General features: G+C 34.6%; 2 protein-coding genes across 5 annotated transcripts in view; both read left to right on the top strand.

Annotated features, from left to right (window-relative positions):
- Positions 1-2,773, top strand: part of LOC129002075 (probable prefoldin subunit 4) — a 59,539-nt gene extending 56,766 nt beyond the window's left edge. For both annotated transcript variants that reach the window (XM_054429599.1, XM_054429598.1), the window contains one exon: positions 2,538-2,773. In XM_054429599.1, the coding sequence (XP_054285574.1) occupies positions 2,538-2,690 (153 nt within the window). In that variant the 3' untranslated portion in view covers positions 2,691-2,773. The remainder of the gene's footprint in view (positions 1-2,537) is intronic.
- The window catches only part of LOC129002073 (lambda-crystallin homolog), a 39,156-nt gene extending 19,474 nt beyond the window's left edge, over positions 1-19,682 (top strand). Inside the window, exons 2-8 of one of the 3 annotated variants that reach the window (XM_054429597.1) lie at positions 3,304-3,496; positions 8,380-8,567; positions 10,392-10,600; positions 12,753-12,910; positions 13,473-13,615; positions 14,565-14,659; positions 19,499-19,682. In XM_054429597.1, coding sequence (XP_054285572.1) covers positions 3,456-3,496; positions 8,380-8,567; positions 10,392-10,600; positions 12,753-12,910; positions 13,473-13,615; positions 14,565-14,659; positions 19,499-19,621 — 957 coding nt within the window. In that variant the 5' untranslated portion in view covers positions 3,304-3,455 and the 3' untranslated portion in view covers positions 19,622-19,682. Of the gene's footprint in view, positions 1-3,303; positions 3,497-8,379; positions 8,568-10,391; positions 10,601-12,752; positions 12,911-13,472; positions 13,616-14,564; positions 14,660-16,908; positions 18,441-19,498 lie in introns of those variants that run through there. The other 2 variants (XM_054429596.1, XM_054429595.1) reach the window with 2 other exon arrangements.
- Positions 19,683-20,441: the final 759 nt, after the last annotated feature.

Below are 20,441 nucleotides of genomic sequence, written 5' to 3'. Positions count from 1 at the left end.
TGAGGATGCGCTGTGGAAAGGGGGGGAATATAGACATTCTATAGACTTATAATAATGGTACTTGATAAGAAAAAAATTACCAAATCTTAATGCTACCTTAATAGCTCATATGCTTATTAATTTATTTAATAATTAGGTAACATTGAAGACAAACAAGGTTGATAGCAAAAACTTTGTATCATAACAAACGAATAATTTGTTTTCATGAACTTTAGTACATATGTAAAAAATATATATTAATTAACTGTCATCATATACTGTTATTAATTTATTTAATAATTAGGTAACATTGAAGACAAACAAGGTTGATAGCAAAAACTTTGTATCATAACAAACGAATAATTTGTTTTCATGAACTTTAGTTTAGTAGTTTAGGGGTCAAAACCACCCCGAAATTCCAAAATTTAGTAGTAAAAATTAACACTACGTTTAAAAATCGCAAGTTAAATTATAAAATAGAAACCACAACAGAGAATTATATTTTTATGTTTTATTATGTTTTGCAGTAACTATTAATATTTCATATAATAATTCTATTAATAAATCTGGTCTATTAAAAGGGTAATAAAACTATGAAGGTTCAACAAAAATAATTTACTCAAACAAAACAGATTTATCGTCCTGTAATATTTTACGTATGTAACTACAGTATATAAACATTTTAGAAGTAAGTTAAGCATGGGAATTGGTGTTTGAATGTAAGTGCTTGGATCTGTTATCCACAGTCATGACCTGACCCAGTGGTGGTTCCAAGGGGAGGGGGGCTACAGGGGCTAAAGAAAGTACACAACGGCTAACGAGTTGTGTTGAGTTTGTCTGAAAATCTGTGTCTGTGCTACAAACTGAGACATGCCACGCAGCACACGCAGTTATAGTTGCAGAGAGCACAGCTGATTATTTTTGTCAACATGGATGAAAGTACCATGAAAGTACTACTCTGAGTCCGACAAGGAAATTGAGGAATTGGTTAGTCTATATTGTGTTTCGTGCATGCACCCAAGCCGTGTCGCATGCGTCGCAAACTGTGACATGCCGGCCCACGCAAGTGCTAGACACAAGCCAGCACCATGTGCACGGTAGATAAGGAGGTAGGGGAAGGTGGGGAAGTGACCGGTGTGAAGGGCGAGTGAAGGAGAAGGGCGTTGTTTCCAGTCGTCGCCGCTAGTCTCGTTACGTTACTGACACACAATTTTGAGTTGCAGAGGTTTACGGGATCATGAGTTGTTACGTGTATTTTGTCATACATTTAATATTAGGGCGTCATCTTAAAGAGTATAAAGTTATACACAGTTATACAAAACTTCCTACTGTTCCATAATAGTAAAGTTCAAAAATTATTTTCTTATTGGGAGAAATAGTGATTTAAAGTTAAAGAATTTCTAAAATTTGGATCGCAGTTTTTACGGCAATTATTAATAAGAATCAAGAAATTGCTTTTATAAAACAGTGGCAAATTTCATCCTCTTTAATATGACACTTTAAGATTGAATAAAGATCAAATGTAGGCTTAGGCATTTTCTGTCCCGAGAACACGCGCATTTGAAGACGCGACGGGAGGTAGAGCGCCCCCTTAACTAAAATATCTTCCAACAAACACAGTTTTCAATCTCCAATGCAAGGTGAAGTAGTCCTCTGGTGGCTGATCTATGAACTAGTTTCATTAGCTTCCTTATACAGCCTCTAGATTTCACTATATGACTGGTGGTCAAAGGTACAAGATGGTCAAAGGTACAACACTCTCCCCTAATTTATGTTTGTAATCTTTTAAATTTATTATACATATACCTAATTTTTTGTTTCTCTTTTCCTTTCTGTGACACTATTCACGTATTTCCTGTAAAAATACTTTAATGAATAAAGATGATTTGTATTGTAATGTTTGTAATAAGGTGTGACGTGATCATCTTGTCGAAAATCATAGAAAAATCTATTACAACAGTTTAATTTGAGCTTGCTGCACTTTTGTTGCCAAAACCACGGTCATATCATTAACTAACACAAAACTATAATATTACAACAATTGAAGTGAGAAAAAACTAGTGAGTAAAATGGTAAAAGTCTTTGCATCTTCTTCAGTGTGTGGACAGCGGCAAACACCCTTGTACAGGTGTTAACCACAGTGTCAATCCAGTCTAGTTTGCTGTGTACATCGTCAAACCAAGACTTTTGACATTGTTTTGGCTTTGCAATACAGTCCTGTTAACAGTGATGTTGGGTAAAATGTTTTGGTCAAGTCGGTTGAGTAGTGTGTGTGGCCAATGATGATTGGTTTGTTTTTGTCCATTCTTTGTTGCTCACTCCGGACACTATTCTGTTGATGTCGTCGTTCATTAATGTGATTGTTTCATTCGCCTCCACTGAATTTAAAATAATCGTAGATTAGTATGCCATCAGCATAAGAATGAAACTTTGCGTGTTGTAAAACTGAAGTCATGTCATTTATGTAAATGGATAAAGTAAAGGGCCAAGTATTAATCCTTGAGTAACACCACAACTGTTTAAGAAATAAACATACTAGCCAGATGATTTTTTTTCAGAAATGTTTAGAAGAGGCAAAACAACAAATACAGAAGGAGATTGAAGGGATCGAAGATAAATGCTCTAAATTAAAGGAAATTATGTCAGATTTGAAGACTCAACTGTACGGCAAGTTTGGAAGTCACATCAATCTGGAAGCAGAAGAAGAATAATTATGTTACTTTTTTACTAATTTATTAATTTTTAACACTGTTTTCACCTCTTATGATTGTTCTAATAAACTAATGACACTATCTGTAGGACTTTATTATTGAATACCTAAAAAACCCTTTACTAAAAATATTATTAATATGAACGAGAAAGGCGTTTAGCAGAAGTTAAAAATCAAGTTTTAAATTTGTTTGAACGATAATCTCTTGACATACATTAATTCCAAATCACCTTGTATTTGCTTTATTATTTTATATGGTGATGTGTTGAAGGCTCGATAATGTTTTGTTTTATGTATTCATATAACTGCCGTAGCAAATTCTTTTTAAATATATATCTGATGATTGGTAAATAAATACATAATTACAACTTCTTATGTAAGTGGTAAACCACCCAATCTGAATAGGTTTTATTATTAAAAAAAATTTCTTAAGCTTAACTCCTGCTAAGAAATGAATCTAAAAGTGAAAGTTTATGCAATAAGCTTACTAAGAAATTTAATCCTTTTAAAATCAAAACCACTAATAAACAATTCAAACTATAATTGCTATCTAAATTTAATTGTGCGTTAGTACTTTTCCTTTTGTGTTACTGAGAGTAATAGGCCTATTACAGGTAACAGCTGTTTATCAGTCGTAATCCTTCATGCAGTTGACCTCGTTATCTGGGTGACCTTGTAGCTAACCAGATAACAGCTGTTCTTTAAACATAAAGCAGAAACCAGTCTGACTGAAGCGGTCTGTGAAGTAGTACAGTATCTTACCAACATGGCTGAAGGTGGTAAAGGAAAAATTGGAATACTTGGGAGGTAATTATTGGTATTAAGTTTTATTCGTTCGACTTATGTATCATTACTAATATTTTAGAGTAAAACAGATTTTATAGTGTAGTTTGAGATATAGCATGTTTTCAGTTCACTAAACTTGGGTTTGGTTAGGTTGTCCAGTAACAGGTCATTGACCCCCTCTTGACTCTCCCGGTTATTTACTTATATTGTCAAACAATTGCTTCATTAAAGTAGATAACTTCCATCATGTCTTTGTATATAAAACATTAGGCCAAAAGTTGGTCTTGCAATATTTATAACAAACTCTGAGAGGAAGGTTAAGTCTTTTTCACAATCTCAATGAAAAGCAATCAATAAAAAATTGTATTCGCAAACTGACACACTTTGCTCCATTAGTCTGACATTTAAAAAGTAACACTACAGATTTTTACGAAAAAATTAAGATGTCAATCACTTTTGAGTTTTGAACCATAAAATATACAGCCTTGGGTGTTGTTCAGGGTTGAAAGGACTATAAGATACTAAATAAATTTTAATCAAATCATTTAAATATTTTTTGTAAAAAGTCATATTTTTCTGTTATTTTCTGAGTTTTTAGAAATTACAATCAACAATCGAGATTAAAAAAAAAGTTGAAAAAATGCCTGTAGATATTATGGATTTAGTACCTACATTAAAATTTAATGAAAGTCGGATCACAGGTGTAATCTGTACACATCCACACACACAGACACACAGATTACTTCAAAACCATTTTGACAAAAGAATACTTTCTCCATATACCTACAGTACCATGTATAGGGGAGAACGTAAAAACATGCAAATATTTTATGTATAGATGTTATATTTATATAATTATTGTACAGCATATGCTAACGGTTGATAGACCGACCTTTACTTTATACCCCTTACAGCTCCAATTTTAGGTATTTAGGTATATTTCATCAGCTCTAGTCAAGAGTGATGTTTTTACTTTCTCCCCCTAAACCCTATACCATAGTATATGGAGAAAGTATATTGTTTTTGTCAAAATTTTCGAGTTTGAGTTTTGAGTGGATACATCCGTTTTGGGTCCCCCTGGACCCAAAAAAGAGGTTTTCGAAGTGATGTCTGTGTGTGTATGTGTGTCAGAATGTGTGGATGTGTACAGAGCTACAGACTACAGTAGACTCCCTCTTATCCGGACTCCTCGGGACCGAGGCCAGTCCGGATAACGGGTTTTATCGGTTAAACCAACATCCCCAAAAGCTTGTTAAAACAGACTGTTTACTGTGATATTTGATTTAAATTTAGGAGAGCATTGTATTTAGACACATGATAGCTGGTCTCAAAACTTTCCCACGAGAACAGTCGTTTCAGTACTGCCCACTTCCTGCCGATCTGGTCCGGTTAAACCAATGTGCTGATAAAAATTGTCCGGTTAAAGAGATGTCATTTCCGCCCAAGTGTAGTCCGGTTAAGAGGGAGTCTTCTGTACGTACACCTGTGATCCGATTTTGATGAAATTTGGTATTGGTATGTAGGTAATCCATGGTATCTCCAGGCATTTTTTTATTTTTTCAAAATTTTGATTTTTAATGGTGATTTTTCCATAAAATCCATAAAATAACGTAAAAATCAAATTTCCTCAAAAATGGCCCGAACGATTTTGATAAAAATGTTGTAGTTCTTTAAATTCTTAAAAAAATGGTAGAACTCCCATAATTGTAAAAACTACAGTTAAAAAGTTATTGTAAATTATGTTATTTTCCCATTAAAAAAAAACACTAAAATATTAACATAAAAATAAGCAAAAATAATATTTTTGAAAAAACCAGTTTTGATTGAAATTAGTATGTGATAATCCTTATAATTCCAAACAACATAATGCAATCCCCCATTGCTGTAAAAAGTTACGGTTCAAAAGTTATTGTAACTCATGTTATTATCCCATAAAAACCCATTAATAAAAGAAAAGATTGATATTTTGGAAAAAACCGATTCTGATTTAATTTTGTCTGTTATGGTCCTTATAATTCTAAACAAAATAGTGGATCCCTTCATTCCTGTAAAAATTACTGTTCAAAAGTTAATGCAACTTTTGTGATTTTACCTATTAAATATTATAGTTACTATCATCGCTTACCCATGATAAAGGTTGTTGACAAGCTAATGGGACAATGTATGTGTCAGATTGCTGATACCGTTTATTTACTTTCTCCCCCTACAGTAGTATCGTTTTTGTCAAAATTTTTGAGTTTCAGTTTTGAGTTTGATATATCCGTTTTGGGTCCCACTGAACCCAAAAAAAGTGATTTTCGAAGTGATGTGTGTGTGTGTGTGTATGTGTACAGAGCCACAGACCACACTTCAGTGGCGTCATTTCACCAAATCCTTGGGGGGGGGGGCAAACACCGAGGGGTATGGGGGCTAAATTTTGCAGTTTTGAAACAAAAAAAGAGGGGTTTAAACTTATTTTAATTGTCAAAAGCACTTCAAATAAAAAAAAATATGAGTATATTTATTTAAATTTAGGCAGAAAGTTAATGAAACTAAGAATTATTGACAACAGACAGAAACACAATAATTTTATGTTGGTAAGTTAGTCATCTAAGAAACGTGATCAATAGTTACATGATGAGTTAATCTATGTTTGTTATTATAGATTCATGACCAATTTCTCTTGTACAACATTTAGCAATGAATACGGTTGTTCATAGCCTATAGTTTATAACAGTTTATTTTGGTTTTTAAATAAAATACAAGTATTTAAGAACTTAAAAGCAAATCAAATTTTATCACCAATAAAATAATTTGACACAAAAGTACAAAAGGCTATTTAACTATATTAAATTGGTAGTCTACAATGTTCAAAATAAATTACGTAAAATTTATACACATGTATAATTTTAATGCTTGAATAATTCATAAAAGTAAATGACAAAGCAATGCTTCTAAAAAATCTGAATTTGTATGTATATATATAAAGTAGAAGTAAGTGGTTTATCGTACAGCACCAAAAAGAAAAAGTAAATGAATAAGAAAACTACTAATTTATGTGAACTCAGAATGTGCTATCTAAGACAATAAAACAATAATAATTTTTGTTTCAAATTACTGTGCAAGAATATACAGATTTTTGTCTGCTGTGCTTTTTAGGATTTGACAGGAGAAAATATTTGTATATTGGCTAGTACAGCATATTTTTTTCTCTAGCCCTGGATCCAGGGGGGGGGCAAATACCCCCCCTGCCCCCCCCGCAAATGACGCCCCTGCCACACCCATAGTCCGATTTTGATGAAATTTGGTATGTAAGTAATCCATGGTATCTCCATGAATTTTTTTTTCATTTTTTCAAAATTTTGATTTTTAATGGTGATTTTGCCATAAAACCCATAAAATAACGTAAAAATCGGATTTACTTAAAAATGGTCCGAACGATTTTGCATTTAGTACAGTAGACTCCCTCTTATTTGGACACCTTTTAACCGGACATCGTTTTAACCGGACTATACTCGGCAGAAATTACATCTCTTTAACCGGACAATTTTTATCAGCACATCGGTTTAACCGGAGTAGATCGGCAGGAAGTGGGCAGTACTGAAACAATCGTTCTCGTGCGAAAGATTTGAGACCAGTAATCACGTGTCTAAAAACAATACTCTCCTAAATTTAAGTCAATTACTGTATTCAGTATGCATTAAAACGGTCCGTTTTAAATAATTTTTTGGGACATCGGTTTAGCCGGAAAACCCGTTATCCGAACTGGCCTCGGTCCCGAGGAATCCGGATAAGAGGGAGTGTACTGTACATTTAGTATGCTATAGTCCTTTAAATTCTGAACAAAATGGTACAAATTTCATTTTCTTTATGTTATTCTCATAAGTAACTATAAAATAACAAAAAAATTGAGTTTAAGGAAAAAGCCGGTTTTGGTTAAAACTAATGTTTTATGGTCCTTATAATTCTAAACAAAATAGTGCAACCCCCATTGTTGTAACAATTATGGTTAAAAAGTTATTGCTTATAACTTTTGTGATTTTTTCCTATAAAGTATTATATTTACACCCACCGCTTACCCATGATAAAGATGGTTGACAAGTTTATGGGAGAAAGTATGATTCAGATTGCTGATACCGTTTATTTAAATGTTGAATGCATTTCCAACCTGCTGTACTTGTAAAGCCCATTAAACAAAACAAGGTGGTTATGGAACCCTCAATCTTTTCACTTGGTTATTCATTTTATTGTTTCTCTAGGATTTGAAATATAACAAAATTAAGTTTAAAAAATGATGAATGAGGACCAGGAGACGATTCTGTTCTATCCCTAAATAGTTTTCATAATGCTCCTCATTAAAACCCCCTTATTTTCATTACTCATTCACACTCACTTTCTATGCAGTATTTCTAAGCATTATTCTTTTGACTATTAACAGAATGGTAGGTATTTATTACAGTATATAATATTCGACAGTCTCTTGGATAAATGTTCAATGGTAATAAACAAGGTAACAAGGAATAAAAGAAAGATAAAACAGTGCAACATGAATAGGTTTAATTATATCCGCTTCAAAGATCAGCTCCTTGAAACTAGCTCACCACAACCACCACCACCCTTGGGTTTGACATATTCTTGTGGTGAGACCATTATATTCTTAATAACACATTTCAGTCAACACTTTTATTTTGTTCTCTAATACCACACACATATTTTGAAACTGGAGAAATGTTCAATTTCTGCATTCATTTTAAAGCTCTGCAAAGTCTTGAGAAACATGCTACCCCTGGACGCCCATTGGTTGAATTGAATTGGCCCATGATAGCCCTTGGCATGGTCTCCCTTAGCAATGTTGTCCACTGGCACTGCCTCCTACATTATCATCTTGCTGAGCAAACGTGTACCAACGTGTTGTTGACTTGCAGTGGGCTGATTGGCCGTAGCTGGGCCATGCTGTATGCTGGTGTCGGCTACTCCGTGGTCCTGTATGATGTGGTAGAGCAGCAAGTGACAGCGGCTCTCACTGACATTGCCAAACAGCTGGAGATGTTAGCGGCTGGTGGGCTACTGCGGGGCTCTCTCACTGCTAAGCAACAGCTCGCCTGCATCTCTGGTGAGCTTAACAAGTCTAGTCTGTCTGAGTTGAGACGTTATGTTTTCGTTTATAACCTCTCATTGCCACAGACAGTGATGCAATGAAACATTGTACCAAACACTAATTGCACGACAATTAAATTGGCCTGAACAGCTGATTAGTTGAAGTTCGAATCATTACCATATTACTTATTCTCTCTCAATCCTTTAACCTCATTAGTTCATTACCGGTGTCGTTATGAGTACAACTATGCTGTAATGGAAGGAAACAATGATGTTATGAGCAACTTTTCAATTCTAAGAACTGTACTTAAACGGCTACTTTATAAAACGGTCGTAGGTAAAAGAATTAACATCTTTTCTTATTATTTTTCAATTAGTTTGTTGAGAATTAATTACATCTACAACTTATCCATCAACCCATGCATATGAAAATTTATTTCATACAATTAGATTTTTTTTTTGAATTGTTAAGAAATAACAATAAAACATTATGTGGGCATATATCACATTTATTTATTTGCTTAGATAAAAAAAAACGTGTTTTGAAACTTATATTCTGATGACTATAGGATCTAAGACTAAGATATTTTATTTTTTGTTAAGTTTTAATAAATAATTTATGTTAATTTGAAAATTTGTTTTGTTAGTTTATATTTTTTAGAGCGATGTCAACAAGTGCCTTGAACTCTTCCTCACACAGACTTGTGAGAAATGTTTTTCCTTTTTATAACATATATTAATTGTACATTTAATGGAAATAAAATAATCTTGAATGACAGTTTTGTTTTGATGGACTACGATCAGCTGGTTATTCAGCCAAGACCAGTCACAGTACAACTCCTCTAATCCGTCTTCTACGGGACCAGTGCTATGGTAGAAACAGTGAATTAATTGCTTAACTGACATTTATTGATCGCGCAAGATCGTGAAAGACGCTAATAAATTTCCTGTGAGCACGGGAGACATGTAATATTTCCATGATCACGGAGGATGATGATAAATGTTTCTGTGATTACGGAAAACGATGATGACGTTTATGTGATCAAAGGTGATGAACAAGATTTTTAGCAGAATTGCAGGAGACGGTGACAATCTTCACACGGCCATGGCAAATAGCCACAATATTACCACAGTAAAATTGTCACCGATAGGCGACTATAAGATCGGATTAAGCGAGGAGTCAGTCAAGATGAATTAGAATGGGTTCTACTGTATTGAAAGCCCAATGATCAAGGACAGCCAAACCAAGCTTCAAGGGTTCAAATGCCAAGCTTCAAATACGGGATTTACAGTACATTTTAAAATTTTATGTTTAAACCATTTGAAATTAAACTAATCCATGACAAGTATTTAAGCTACTAGTGATAATAATGCCAGATTAGTTTGAACGTCTATGACAGATAACCAACTGAATATTATCTGCTTATTGTACATGGTGTTTTATTCCAATATCTCTTTCTTAAATAATAATGTCAAAGGGATTGAAGTGTTTACAATCTTAATAAACTCAATTTTCTTATAAATAGATATTGCAAGACCTCATTGTACATTATAATTTCTATTATTTTGTTGAAAGATGCGTAGTTAGCACAAAATATGACACAAAAGTGTACAGTAATCAGTAATTATATTGTTTTTATGCAAACTTAAGAAAGGATTAGGTTAAAAGGATCCCTTAAAACAATTAGGTTTTATTGACTAGACCAGTTATATCACTAAACGGATGTCCCAATCAATTTATGCTATTTCTGAAGGACCAGTACTAGTCTGACATAACCGATTGATAATTACTTAAATTTTAAATCCGATACATTTATAAGAATAATTTCTGTGATTACAGGAACATCTAGTTTAGAAGGCCTAGTCCAAGATGCTATTCTAGTCCAGGAGTGTGTACCAGAAAATATAGAATTGAAAAAGAAAGTCTTCCAAAATCTGGATAAAGTTGTCGGACCAAAGACCATCCTAGCTAGTTCTACATCAACGTTTGTGCCATCACTGTTTTCTGAGGATCTCAAAAATCGAGCTAGAGTTGTTGTAGCTCACCCGGTGAGTAATTAAATTTTATTACTTACCAGTTTTATCATCGCCCAACTTTTTGATACTGTGTTTTATTTTTATGGAACAATTAAAGAGACTTTATAAATTCATGAAACTCAAAATGCTTAATATTGTATATTTTAAAACCTTATAATTTTACCATTCTTTGATCATTATTTTTTTTAACAGATATATTATGCTTTGCTTCATGTTTAAAGATCCACTCCTCAAAATCAAAATCTAAAAGCTTTTGACTAGAAATTATTACGGTAGAACTCCAATCATTCGTACTCCACTATCCAAACCGTTTACAGAACAAATTTTTATAATTTTAAACTACAGTAGTACATTTGTTTATTATAGAAACCTTAAGCCGTTATCACAGCAAAATCCTGACTATCTCTCATACTCGTATGGATATCATCATCGTCTCCAGGTTTCACAGAATAATCATTATTGTTTACATTAGAGGGCAATTTCTTGTAAAAGGCCAGCATCCATGACAAAACAAACAAAGGAGATTTTGTAAGAATAGATTACTTTCGTCAATAGCTCATTGAATCATGAGTTTCACTTCAGTACATGTTTGGACACATTGTCATCATCAGCTGAGTACTAGTGAAGTTTTTATTCACCCGATTAGATGGCTTCGTCATTGTTAAATTAAATAAACACGTAACACATAACACCAATACGACACGACACGGAACATATACATTTACAACACGTAAAGCTTTAAGACATGCAGGCCTGCTTGAACAAAACACACGGTCACGCCGCGGGTCGGGACAGTCACTTCTCATAGAGAGCTATGATGAGGTGGACGCAGGGAATTCATATAAGCTCCCTCACTTCTCATTGAGATCTATGATGAGGTGGACGCAGGAAATTCATATAAGCTCCCTCACTTCTCATAGAGAGCTATGATGAGGTGGACACAGGGAATTCATATAAGCTCCATCACTTCTCATTGAGAGCTATGATGAGGTGGACGCAGGGAATTCATATAAGCTCCCTCACTTCTCATAGAGAGCTATGATGAGGTGGACGCAGGGAATTCATATAAGCTCCCTCACTTCTCATTGAGAGCTATGATGAGGTGCACACCGGGAATTCATATAATTTCCCTCACTTCTAATTGAGATCTATGATGAGGTGGACGCAGAGAATTCATATGAGCTCCCTCACATCTCATAGAGATCTATAATGAGGTGGATGCAGGGAATTCATATAAGCTCCCTCACATCTCATAGAGATCTATGATAAAGTGGACGCAGGGAATTCATAAAAGCTCCCTCACTTCTCATAGAGATCTATAATGAGGTGGATGCAGGGAATTCATATGAGCTCCCTCACATCTCATAGAGAGCTATGATGAGGTGGACGCAGGGAACTCATGCAAGCTCCCTCACTTCTCATAGAGATCTATGATGAGGTGGATGCAGGGAATTCATATAAGCTCCCTCACTTCTCATAGAGATCTATGATGAGGTGGAAGCAGGGAATTCATATAAGCTCCCTCACTTCTCATAGAGATCTATGATGAGGCGGAGGTAGGGAATTAATATAAGCTTCCTCACTTTTCATAGAGATCTATGATGAGGTGGAGGCAGGGAATTAATATAAGCTCCCTCACTTCTCATAGAGATATATGATGAGGTGGAGGTAGGGAATCAATATAAGCTTCCTCACTTTTCATAGAGATCTATGATGAGGTGGAGGCAGGGAATTAATATAAGCTCCCTCACTTCTCATAGAGATCTATGATGAGGTGGAGGCAGGGAATTTCCTTCCTCACTTTTCATAGAGAGCTATGATGAGGTGGACGCAGGGAATTCATATTAGCTCTCTCACTTCTTACAGAGATGTATGATGAGGTGGACGCAGGGAATTCATATAAGCTCCCTCATTTCTCATAGAGATGTATGATGAGGTGGACGCAGGGAATTCATATAAGCTCCCTCACTTCTCATAGAGATCTATGATGAGGTGGACGCAGGGAATTCATATAAGCTTCCTCACTTCTCATTGAGAGCTATGATGAGGTGGACGCAGGGAATTCATATAAGCTCCCTCACTTCTCCTAGAGATCTATGATGAGGTGGACACAGGGAATTCATATAAGCTCCCTCACTTCTCACAGAGATGTATGATGGTTTAGGTGAATCCCCCGTACTACGTGCCTCTTGTAGAGATCGTCCCAGCACCATGGACAGAACCCTGGGTGCCACAGAGGGTGCGGGAGCTGCTCACGGAGATTGGCCAAGAACCAGTCACCCTCTCTCGAGAAGTAGCTGGCTTTTCCCTCAACAGGATACAGTGAGAGAAGTCTTTTCTATTTCACCTTTGTTTTACTCTATCAATAGTCACTTTACAAAATAACCTAACAAAATTAGAAAAATCATATGCAATTGGTGTAAAGCCCTTCCATTACAAGCGAGTCAAATTTACCTTGGATGGGCACAAATTTGTAGGATGAAAAACATCTATCCATCTATCTATCTATATCATTAATACGCTACATGAAACTTTGTGAAAAATAAGGCTTTTTTCGTTTTAAGGTTTAACCCCACATATTATTGACCAAAATGTTTGTTCTAGGTCTAGGTGTAATTTGCAAACTGTCCTTACATTTTTGGAAAAGTCTGCCCCAGTGGCTTTAAAAGTTCCCATATTTGTTTACATTATGATCAGCTGGATAATTTAATTGTTAATATTTTAGTTGCAATTTAAGGAAACGTGTGCTATTTACTATTTGAATTTGGGTTGGCGCAAATATTACAATGGAAAAACTAGAAAGCCTGGACAATTTGATACTATATTAAACTATCTAGAAAATTACCCCACTACAAATTTTACACTGCTATTTCACAAACTTTAGGTATGCAATCCTGAACGAAGTATGGAACCAAGTAACAGAAGGATTGCTCAGCGTGGAGGATGTTGACAAAGTCATGTCTGAAGGCCTGGGCATGAGGTATGCCTTCTTGGGGGCCCTGGAGGTAGCTCATCTTAATGCTGAAGGTATGACCTACTATTAAATGGCTTAACACTTCAAAAACCTTCTGCCTTTACTCAGCAACACTTTAATTTACATTACTTCCATAAATACTTTAATACTTTTAATTGAAATAGCGACCAGGAAGGTAGGTATTTTAATCCAAGTATGAATGGGAATGAGTGTAGGATGAGTGGCACCATCTTGTAGTCTTGTTATTGACCAAGGCCGACATGTGTTAAGGTAAGGCCGACATGTATTAAGGTTATTGAGCTAATAGTTAACACAATGCATAATCACTGATAGACAAAAGAAATGTTTCACAACAAAACAAATTCCACCACAGCTTCGAGTCCTCTCTCTATGTACAGTAGTTGTGATGGTGTGCCAAGTGTGCAGTGTTGATTTTTCTTTTATCTGTTTTTCATTTACTTTCTTTTGGGTTTTCCTTTGAAATATAACTGCTCTAAGAATCATTTCAAGTGATTGTTTTTCAATATGTTTTTGTGTGGCAACAAATGGCTTTTTACTAATCTTGTTACGTTCAATATTACACAAATCACTTAATTTTTGTGCAATAGATAATTGTGTAACTAGTGGGCAAAATAAAAGTGGCACTGTACAACTCGTTTTTAGGTTAGGTTAAATCCAAACATCGAACGAAATGAGAAATGCTGCACCAGCTGATTGTAGTCGTAATATCTTGAAGTGTGCCAACTTATTTTTAAGCGTACATGGATAACGTGCATAATAAAAGCACACCATTTTGTGTTGTTTAGTTGGAATACTGGTATGCACCAATGTAAAAACCGTGCGTCAAAGGTAAAAACAGTGTGACAATGTAAGACTTTGTTTACTATAATCTGTGCAAGGAAGCCTAATTTGTCGGGTGACTGTAAGAAAATTATTTTTAACGATCCTCTAAACTACATAAACTCAATAATTTACTTTATATTCAAAATCCTTGTTTTACAGGCATAGAAAACTACTGTGAGAGATACCACAAGTCTATATACGACACAAGCATGACATTCAAGCCAGTGCCCCACATGGTTGGTCCTGCGGTAAAGGCAAGTACCTCATTCATGGAGGAAAGTTAGTTATTTATGGTTCAAAACTGACGGAACTGTGTTGATCATTGTACTTTTAACAAATGGTCCTGGCTAATGAAACAGCCTGACTTGGTCAGTAACAAAGCTACACAAGACCTTATTCTACACTCATCCTTTACGTACATATTTGGATTAAAATACAAGGTGGCGTTCCTATAGATTGGTAATATAATATTTAAAGACAAACAAAAAAAGCTCTTCTATATAAAATTTGAAATGAAAATGAATTTGTGAACATCAGTTTATTATTAAATAAGGGCTGTTCTTTAAGTTGGGTTTTGTCATATAAATCTGTAGTTTGCTTGTACGCCTCAACGAGGGCTCCTCGCCCCTTACTCATATTATTTGTGAACAGAATGGTATAAATTGCAGCTCTGTATCTAAAGTGTACGCTTCACTGTGAAATTTAATTTTTTTTCTAAATTTTTGAATTGACGAATTTCCCACTATGTGCGAGATAAGGTCAGTAATTTTTTTTTTTATTACAAAAACACATCTGATGCCGACATTCATTGCCAGATGACTGAGACTATGTTCCTTATGCCCACCAAAACATTCCTTAATGCCTTCCGATATAAACATTTTCACTACCATTTCTTAACTCCCAAGCCTGTTTCCAGCTTCCCCGCTTTCCCCGCATTTTCCCCGCTATCATTGCAATTACGGTCTAAACCCATCTGATGACCAATGTCAGAATCTGATATGTTTCTTGTGGTAAAAAAAGTATCACTGACCTTATTTAGCACTCGGCGGGAGATTCAATCATTAATTTAAAAAAAACTTGAAGCAGGGTGTCCAGTCGACCTGAAAACTGGTAATCGCACGTGAATTATGATGGCTGGGGAAAAAGCCGTAAATTGTGCGTAAAGTTTGTAAAGAACCAGGAAATTTTAAAGTTTTAAAAATCCACCCAAAATTGCTGATTTTTTGTTAGGCATGGCTCAAAACTACAATCACGGGAAACAATCGTGATTAACGCATATTGCCACGATCACAGGCATTGCCACAATAACGGGAAGTCATCTCGAATTTCTTAGTCTTAGGAGTTAAAATAATCGTTAAAGAAGATCGCAGGTGTTGATGCGATCAAGTAAAATAATCACATAATCACAGGTGATTATAATCTGTTGACATGATTACTGGGAAGATAAAAGTTAGACTGTTATCTTATAGTTTAAATTCATAACATTTTCTGTAAAAAATTAGTTTAAATAGTTTTTATTTATATTTTTAGAGTAAAAATAAAATATATATTCGCTTTAATGTCACATAATGATATCTTTAATCATTTAGACTACTTATGGGCTAAAACAAAGGATTTGAAATTTTAATGATAAGGTAAGATAAGATTGTCTCATTATAGCTTAACTTTTTTGGAAAAATGCCTGGTTCGGATACACAAAGTTCAGACTTTTAAGTCAGGTTAAAAGTAAAACAAAATCAGCTACAATAATTTTAGATTAGGTATATTTAGATTATTCTCTCCTCTAGAAATAAATCCGTTTCAAACCAAAATATCTTTTAAAGCTTTAATTGATAAAGAGCATTTAAAAATTAAATTCTAAATGGAAACAAACTTTTATGGATGTTAATCTTATACTCAAAAGGGCTTAAAAGCTATAGTTCGGCCACTTAGAAAACGACTTGCGCGCTAATGCTAAACCAATGCTGGATGAGGTTGCTTTCTATGCGGCCGAACTATAGTCAAATAATTAAACTTTGTGTTATTGTATTTACAAAAAATAATAATAATAATAATAATAACGCCTGTATTTAGCTTTACAAGAAAAAAATAAGTGCCTTAAGCTGTTTAAATCATAGTTTACAACAAATTGTTTATTTGTTGATAAAATATGCTGTTAAACATATGTTTAAAAATTTTATTGTCAAAACAAAATTTCAATTGAAGACAGTGGATAAAACTGTTTGTGTTTTTTGTCTGTTGTAAATTTGTTTTTGCAAACACAATTTGTAAACTGAAACAATGCTGCTTTATGTTTATTAGAAACATAAACATTTATAGAGTCACAACTGACTTGACAAACAATAGAATTATCCAGCTGATAAAAGAAAGTTGAAAAGATCACTGTAGTTATATAAATAGACTAAAACAGATAACAATGTCTATCAAGTCAGTGACCTTGACCTTGTTTGAGACTTCAGACGTGCTCTGAAACTCCAGTTAGTTCCTGCTGGATTGTGGACTACTTTATCTGGTGTAGAGTCTAGAACAACTACTGTTACAGTGTTTATTTAAATAGCAACTGGTGAGTGTGTGCATCAGTTTTGTAATTTTGCAAAGCAGCTTGTAGGTATATTTATAATATGAGACCTTGCAATAGAAAATTACAGGACATAAAATTAATTTCAAGTTTGAATGGTACTAATTTATTGACAATGGTAATTCAGTCATAAAAACCGTTCTTTATCTAAAGACAAACACTTATACCAACTGTTTATCAGTCTTTTACCTCAAGTGCAGTCTCTCTCTTTTGCAGCTTATTTAATCTTTATTTTAAGTTTCAAAATGTCATTCATGCAGTGTTTTAAGGACAATATTTTGCCACAAATGATACAATCTGGTGTTTTTGGTGTGGATCCTACTGTCTCAAGTGTGAAAGATTGTTCAGAAGATAGAGAAGAGTTTATGTCAAATGTGAATTTTATAGATGTAGAACTGAAAGTTGGACAGGCTTCAGAAAAAATTCCTTTGTTTTGCAAGTTTGAAGACAACGATACTAAAGAGGTGAAAAGGGAAAAATTCCAAACCGACTTGCAATTTTCCAATGAAGTCTTTGTGTATAAAGAATTCATACCGTTGTTTCCAAAATCAGTTACAAACATTTTCCCAAAATTTTATTTTGGTGCTGCGACTCCAGGAATATCTTCAGATCCGGGGTTTATTGTTTTTGAAAATCTACATCCAAAAGGTTTTGAAGAAACTCGTGAAAAGGTGTTTTTAGATTATGACCATTGTTCTCTTGCTTTCTCAAAACTTGGTGAATTCCATGGATCAAGTATTCAAATGAAAGCTAAGAACCCGTTGGAATTTGGGATCAAGATCAATCAGCTAAGAGAAACAAGATGGCTGAACAAACACAAAGCGCTACAAATCTACTTTTACAAACATACCACTAAGAGAGGGGTGGTCCCGTTGTTGAAAAAAGGTGAACATGTTGATTTGCTGAACAGCTCGTTGGACCACTTGAGCAATGTACACGATGTCATCAAAGAAATCCTAGAAGTAAACGAACATAGTGCTTTGTGCCATGGTGACTTTTGTCGGAACAATATGGTATTTAAATACGAAACCTCTGGACACAAACCTGTTGATGTAAAATTCTATGATTTGGGCACAGCGAGATATGCCTCACCCATCATCGATATATCGTTCTTTTTATTCCTCAACACGACTGCTGATCTCCGCAGAAAATACTTTAAGAGTGATTTTCTTCAAACGTATCTTGACTCGGTGAGAAAGTACGCGGGTACTGAAGCTCCTACTTTGGAACAGTTGTGGGAGGAGTTCCAGAAAAAAGCTGTTTATGGTTATTTACTGGCCTCATTCTTCCTTCCGATCATGTGGCACGGACACCATGATCCACCGACTGATGACCTTGAAGAGATGACAAAACAAAACTTGCGTAAAGGAGGAGAAGAAGTAACCGAAATGCTGTCTGATATTGTGAAAGATCTGATCACTTGGGGATGTTTGGAGGGATTTAAAAGCTCATGATATGTAAGTGATATTATGAACACTAAAATTGTTTCTATGGTAGAACTTGACAAATCACAGTTTTTTCAGAGTTTATGTTGATGACCAGTAATAAATTGTAGGCCAAAATTAAGCTTTAAATCTGCTGAGATATACTATTTTAACTTCTGTATGGATTTATAATGTTTAAGTATAATTTTTTGCTCACAACAATAAATTTAATTACTTCTTTATACTTGCTGAATGTAAATAAATGAAGATTGTATCAAACCAGATAAATAAATGCCTTTTAACCGGACATCGGTTTAACCAGACTACACTTAGCGGAAATTACATCTCTTTAACCGGACAATTTTTATCTGCACATCGGTTTACCCAGACTAGATCGGCAGTAATTGGGTGGTATGTTAACGACTGTTCTTGTGGGAAAGATTTGAGACCAGTGATCACGTGTCTAAATACAATGCTCTCCTAATCTTAAGTCAAATACTGTATACAGTATGCATTTTAACAGTCTGCTTTAAGGAGTTTTTGGGGACGTTGGTTCAACCGGAAAACCCGTTATCTGGACTGGCCTCGGTCCCGCCCGAGGAGTACGGATAAGAGGGAGTCTACTGTACCTTTTTATTGTTATCTCGCAAATAATGTCATAGGGACCAATTAACCCATAAGGCCACTGTTAAATTTCTAAAAGTTGAAAGTCACGTAGGGAAAACCCTGTGGTCTGATTTGTACCATTTCAGATTTATACCTTTCCCATGGAAATTTATACCTTCAGATTGTATACTATGATTGTGCTAAATTTCGTGCAGATCGCTTCTGCCGTTCAGGAGGAGTATTCGTAAAACAAAAGCAGGAGAAGAGCTTTGCTTTTGAGCAAAGCTCTTTGAGGATGGACCTTATACAAAAGACCCGCTAGGAGTCCGAAGGAAATCATAGATGCATGCGTCCTTTAATAAGCAAACTCCCCAGTTAGACTCTTACGCAACCAACCTGTGACAGTTTTTGTGTTATCATGATTGCTATCCTCTGAGATGGTGATGTCAATATTCAATATTGATAACTATAGTTGAAATTTGCAGGACATCACTAAACAGATGACCTCTATCTGCCCCTTGGACCAGTTAGCCCGCAGACGAGCTTGGCGGGACATGTGCCTCACCCGTCTATCTCAGCTCAAACAGGAACTGAAGAAGGAAAAGTAATTTGTAATGTTTTTTATTTAATATTTGTTCTATGACTAATAAAACATCCACAAACGCAAAATATACTGAATTATTTTCCTATTGTAGAATTTTATTTGGTTGTGCGAGGAGTGTCTGTAAGTTAAGTACTCCATGGATCTTCTGTCATATTTGTGTAGTTAAAATCTGAGACCATCGTCATGTTCATTTATGTATACAGTAAAGCCAAGCTAATTCCATTCAGATTCAGAAACACTTTATTCAAGATTTACAGTATACAAATATAAATGCAGAATGGCGTCATTTTCCAACCATTTTCCTGGTTGGATTTTCATTAAAATATTCCCTGAAAATTGTCAGATTAGTTTCCTATTTCAATAATCAATTAAATTTTAATGAGTAGGTTTTCTGCTACATGAGAGGTAGTATAGTGTGTTTTTTATAGCTTACATTTTTATAGCTTAGTAAGACACATTTTATCAAAATATGTCCCTAAACAAGCAAACTTCAACAATTTATCACCTATTCTCCCTAGGAATGACATAGGAATTTTAAATTTAAAGATTTTAGAATTTTCTTTTTAACCATTTGGCATACAAAGGTTTATTGCGAACTGTGCGATTAGTGTCCCATTCTATTGTGTGAGCTGATTACTATTGAAAGAAACTAACTTGCTCAATGACATGGTTTATAATTAATTAAATCATGTGTATGCTTGTTTTATCTTGAAAACAATATGTTTCTGTAAACACAGTTAATAAAAAGGTTTAACAACTATTAATCAATTATATTTTCTTTCTTTATTTAAAAGGTCATGGTGCCCAGGTACGTTTTATTTTGT

Source organism: Macrosteles quadrilineatus, unplaced genomic scaffold (genome assembly GCF_028750875.1).
Source record: "Macrosteles quadrilineatus isolate MER2022 unplaced genomic scaffold, UCM_ALF_1.0 Scaffold_9__3_contigs__length_116548681, whole genome shotgun sequence".
NCBI lineage: Eukaryota > Metazoa > Arthropoda > Insecta > Hemiptera > Cicadellidae > Macrosteles > Macrosteles quadrilineatus.
The sequence above is the reverse complement of the archived record's forward strand: the minus strand, read 5'-3'. Positions and strand labels throughout refer to the sequence as shown.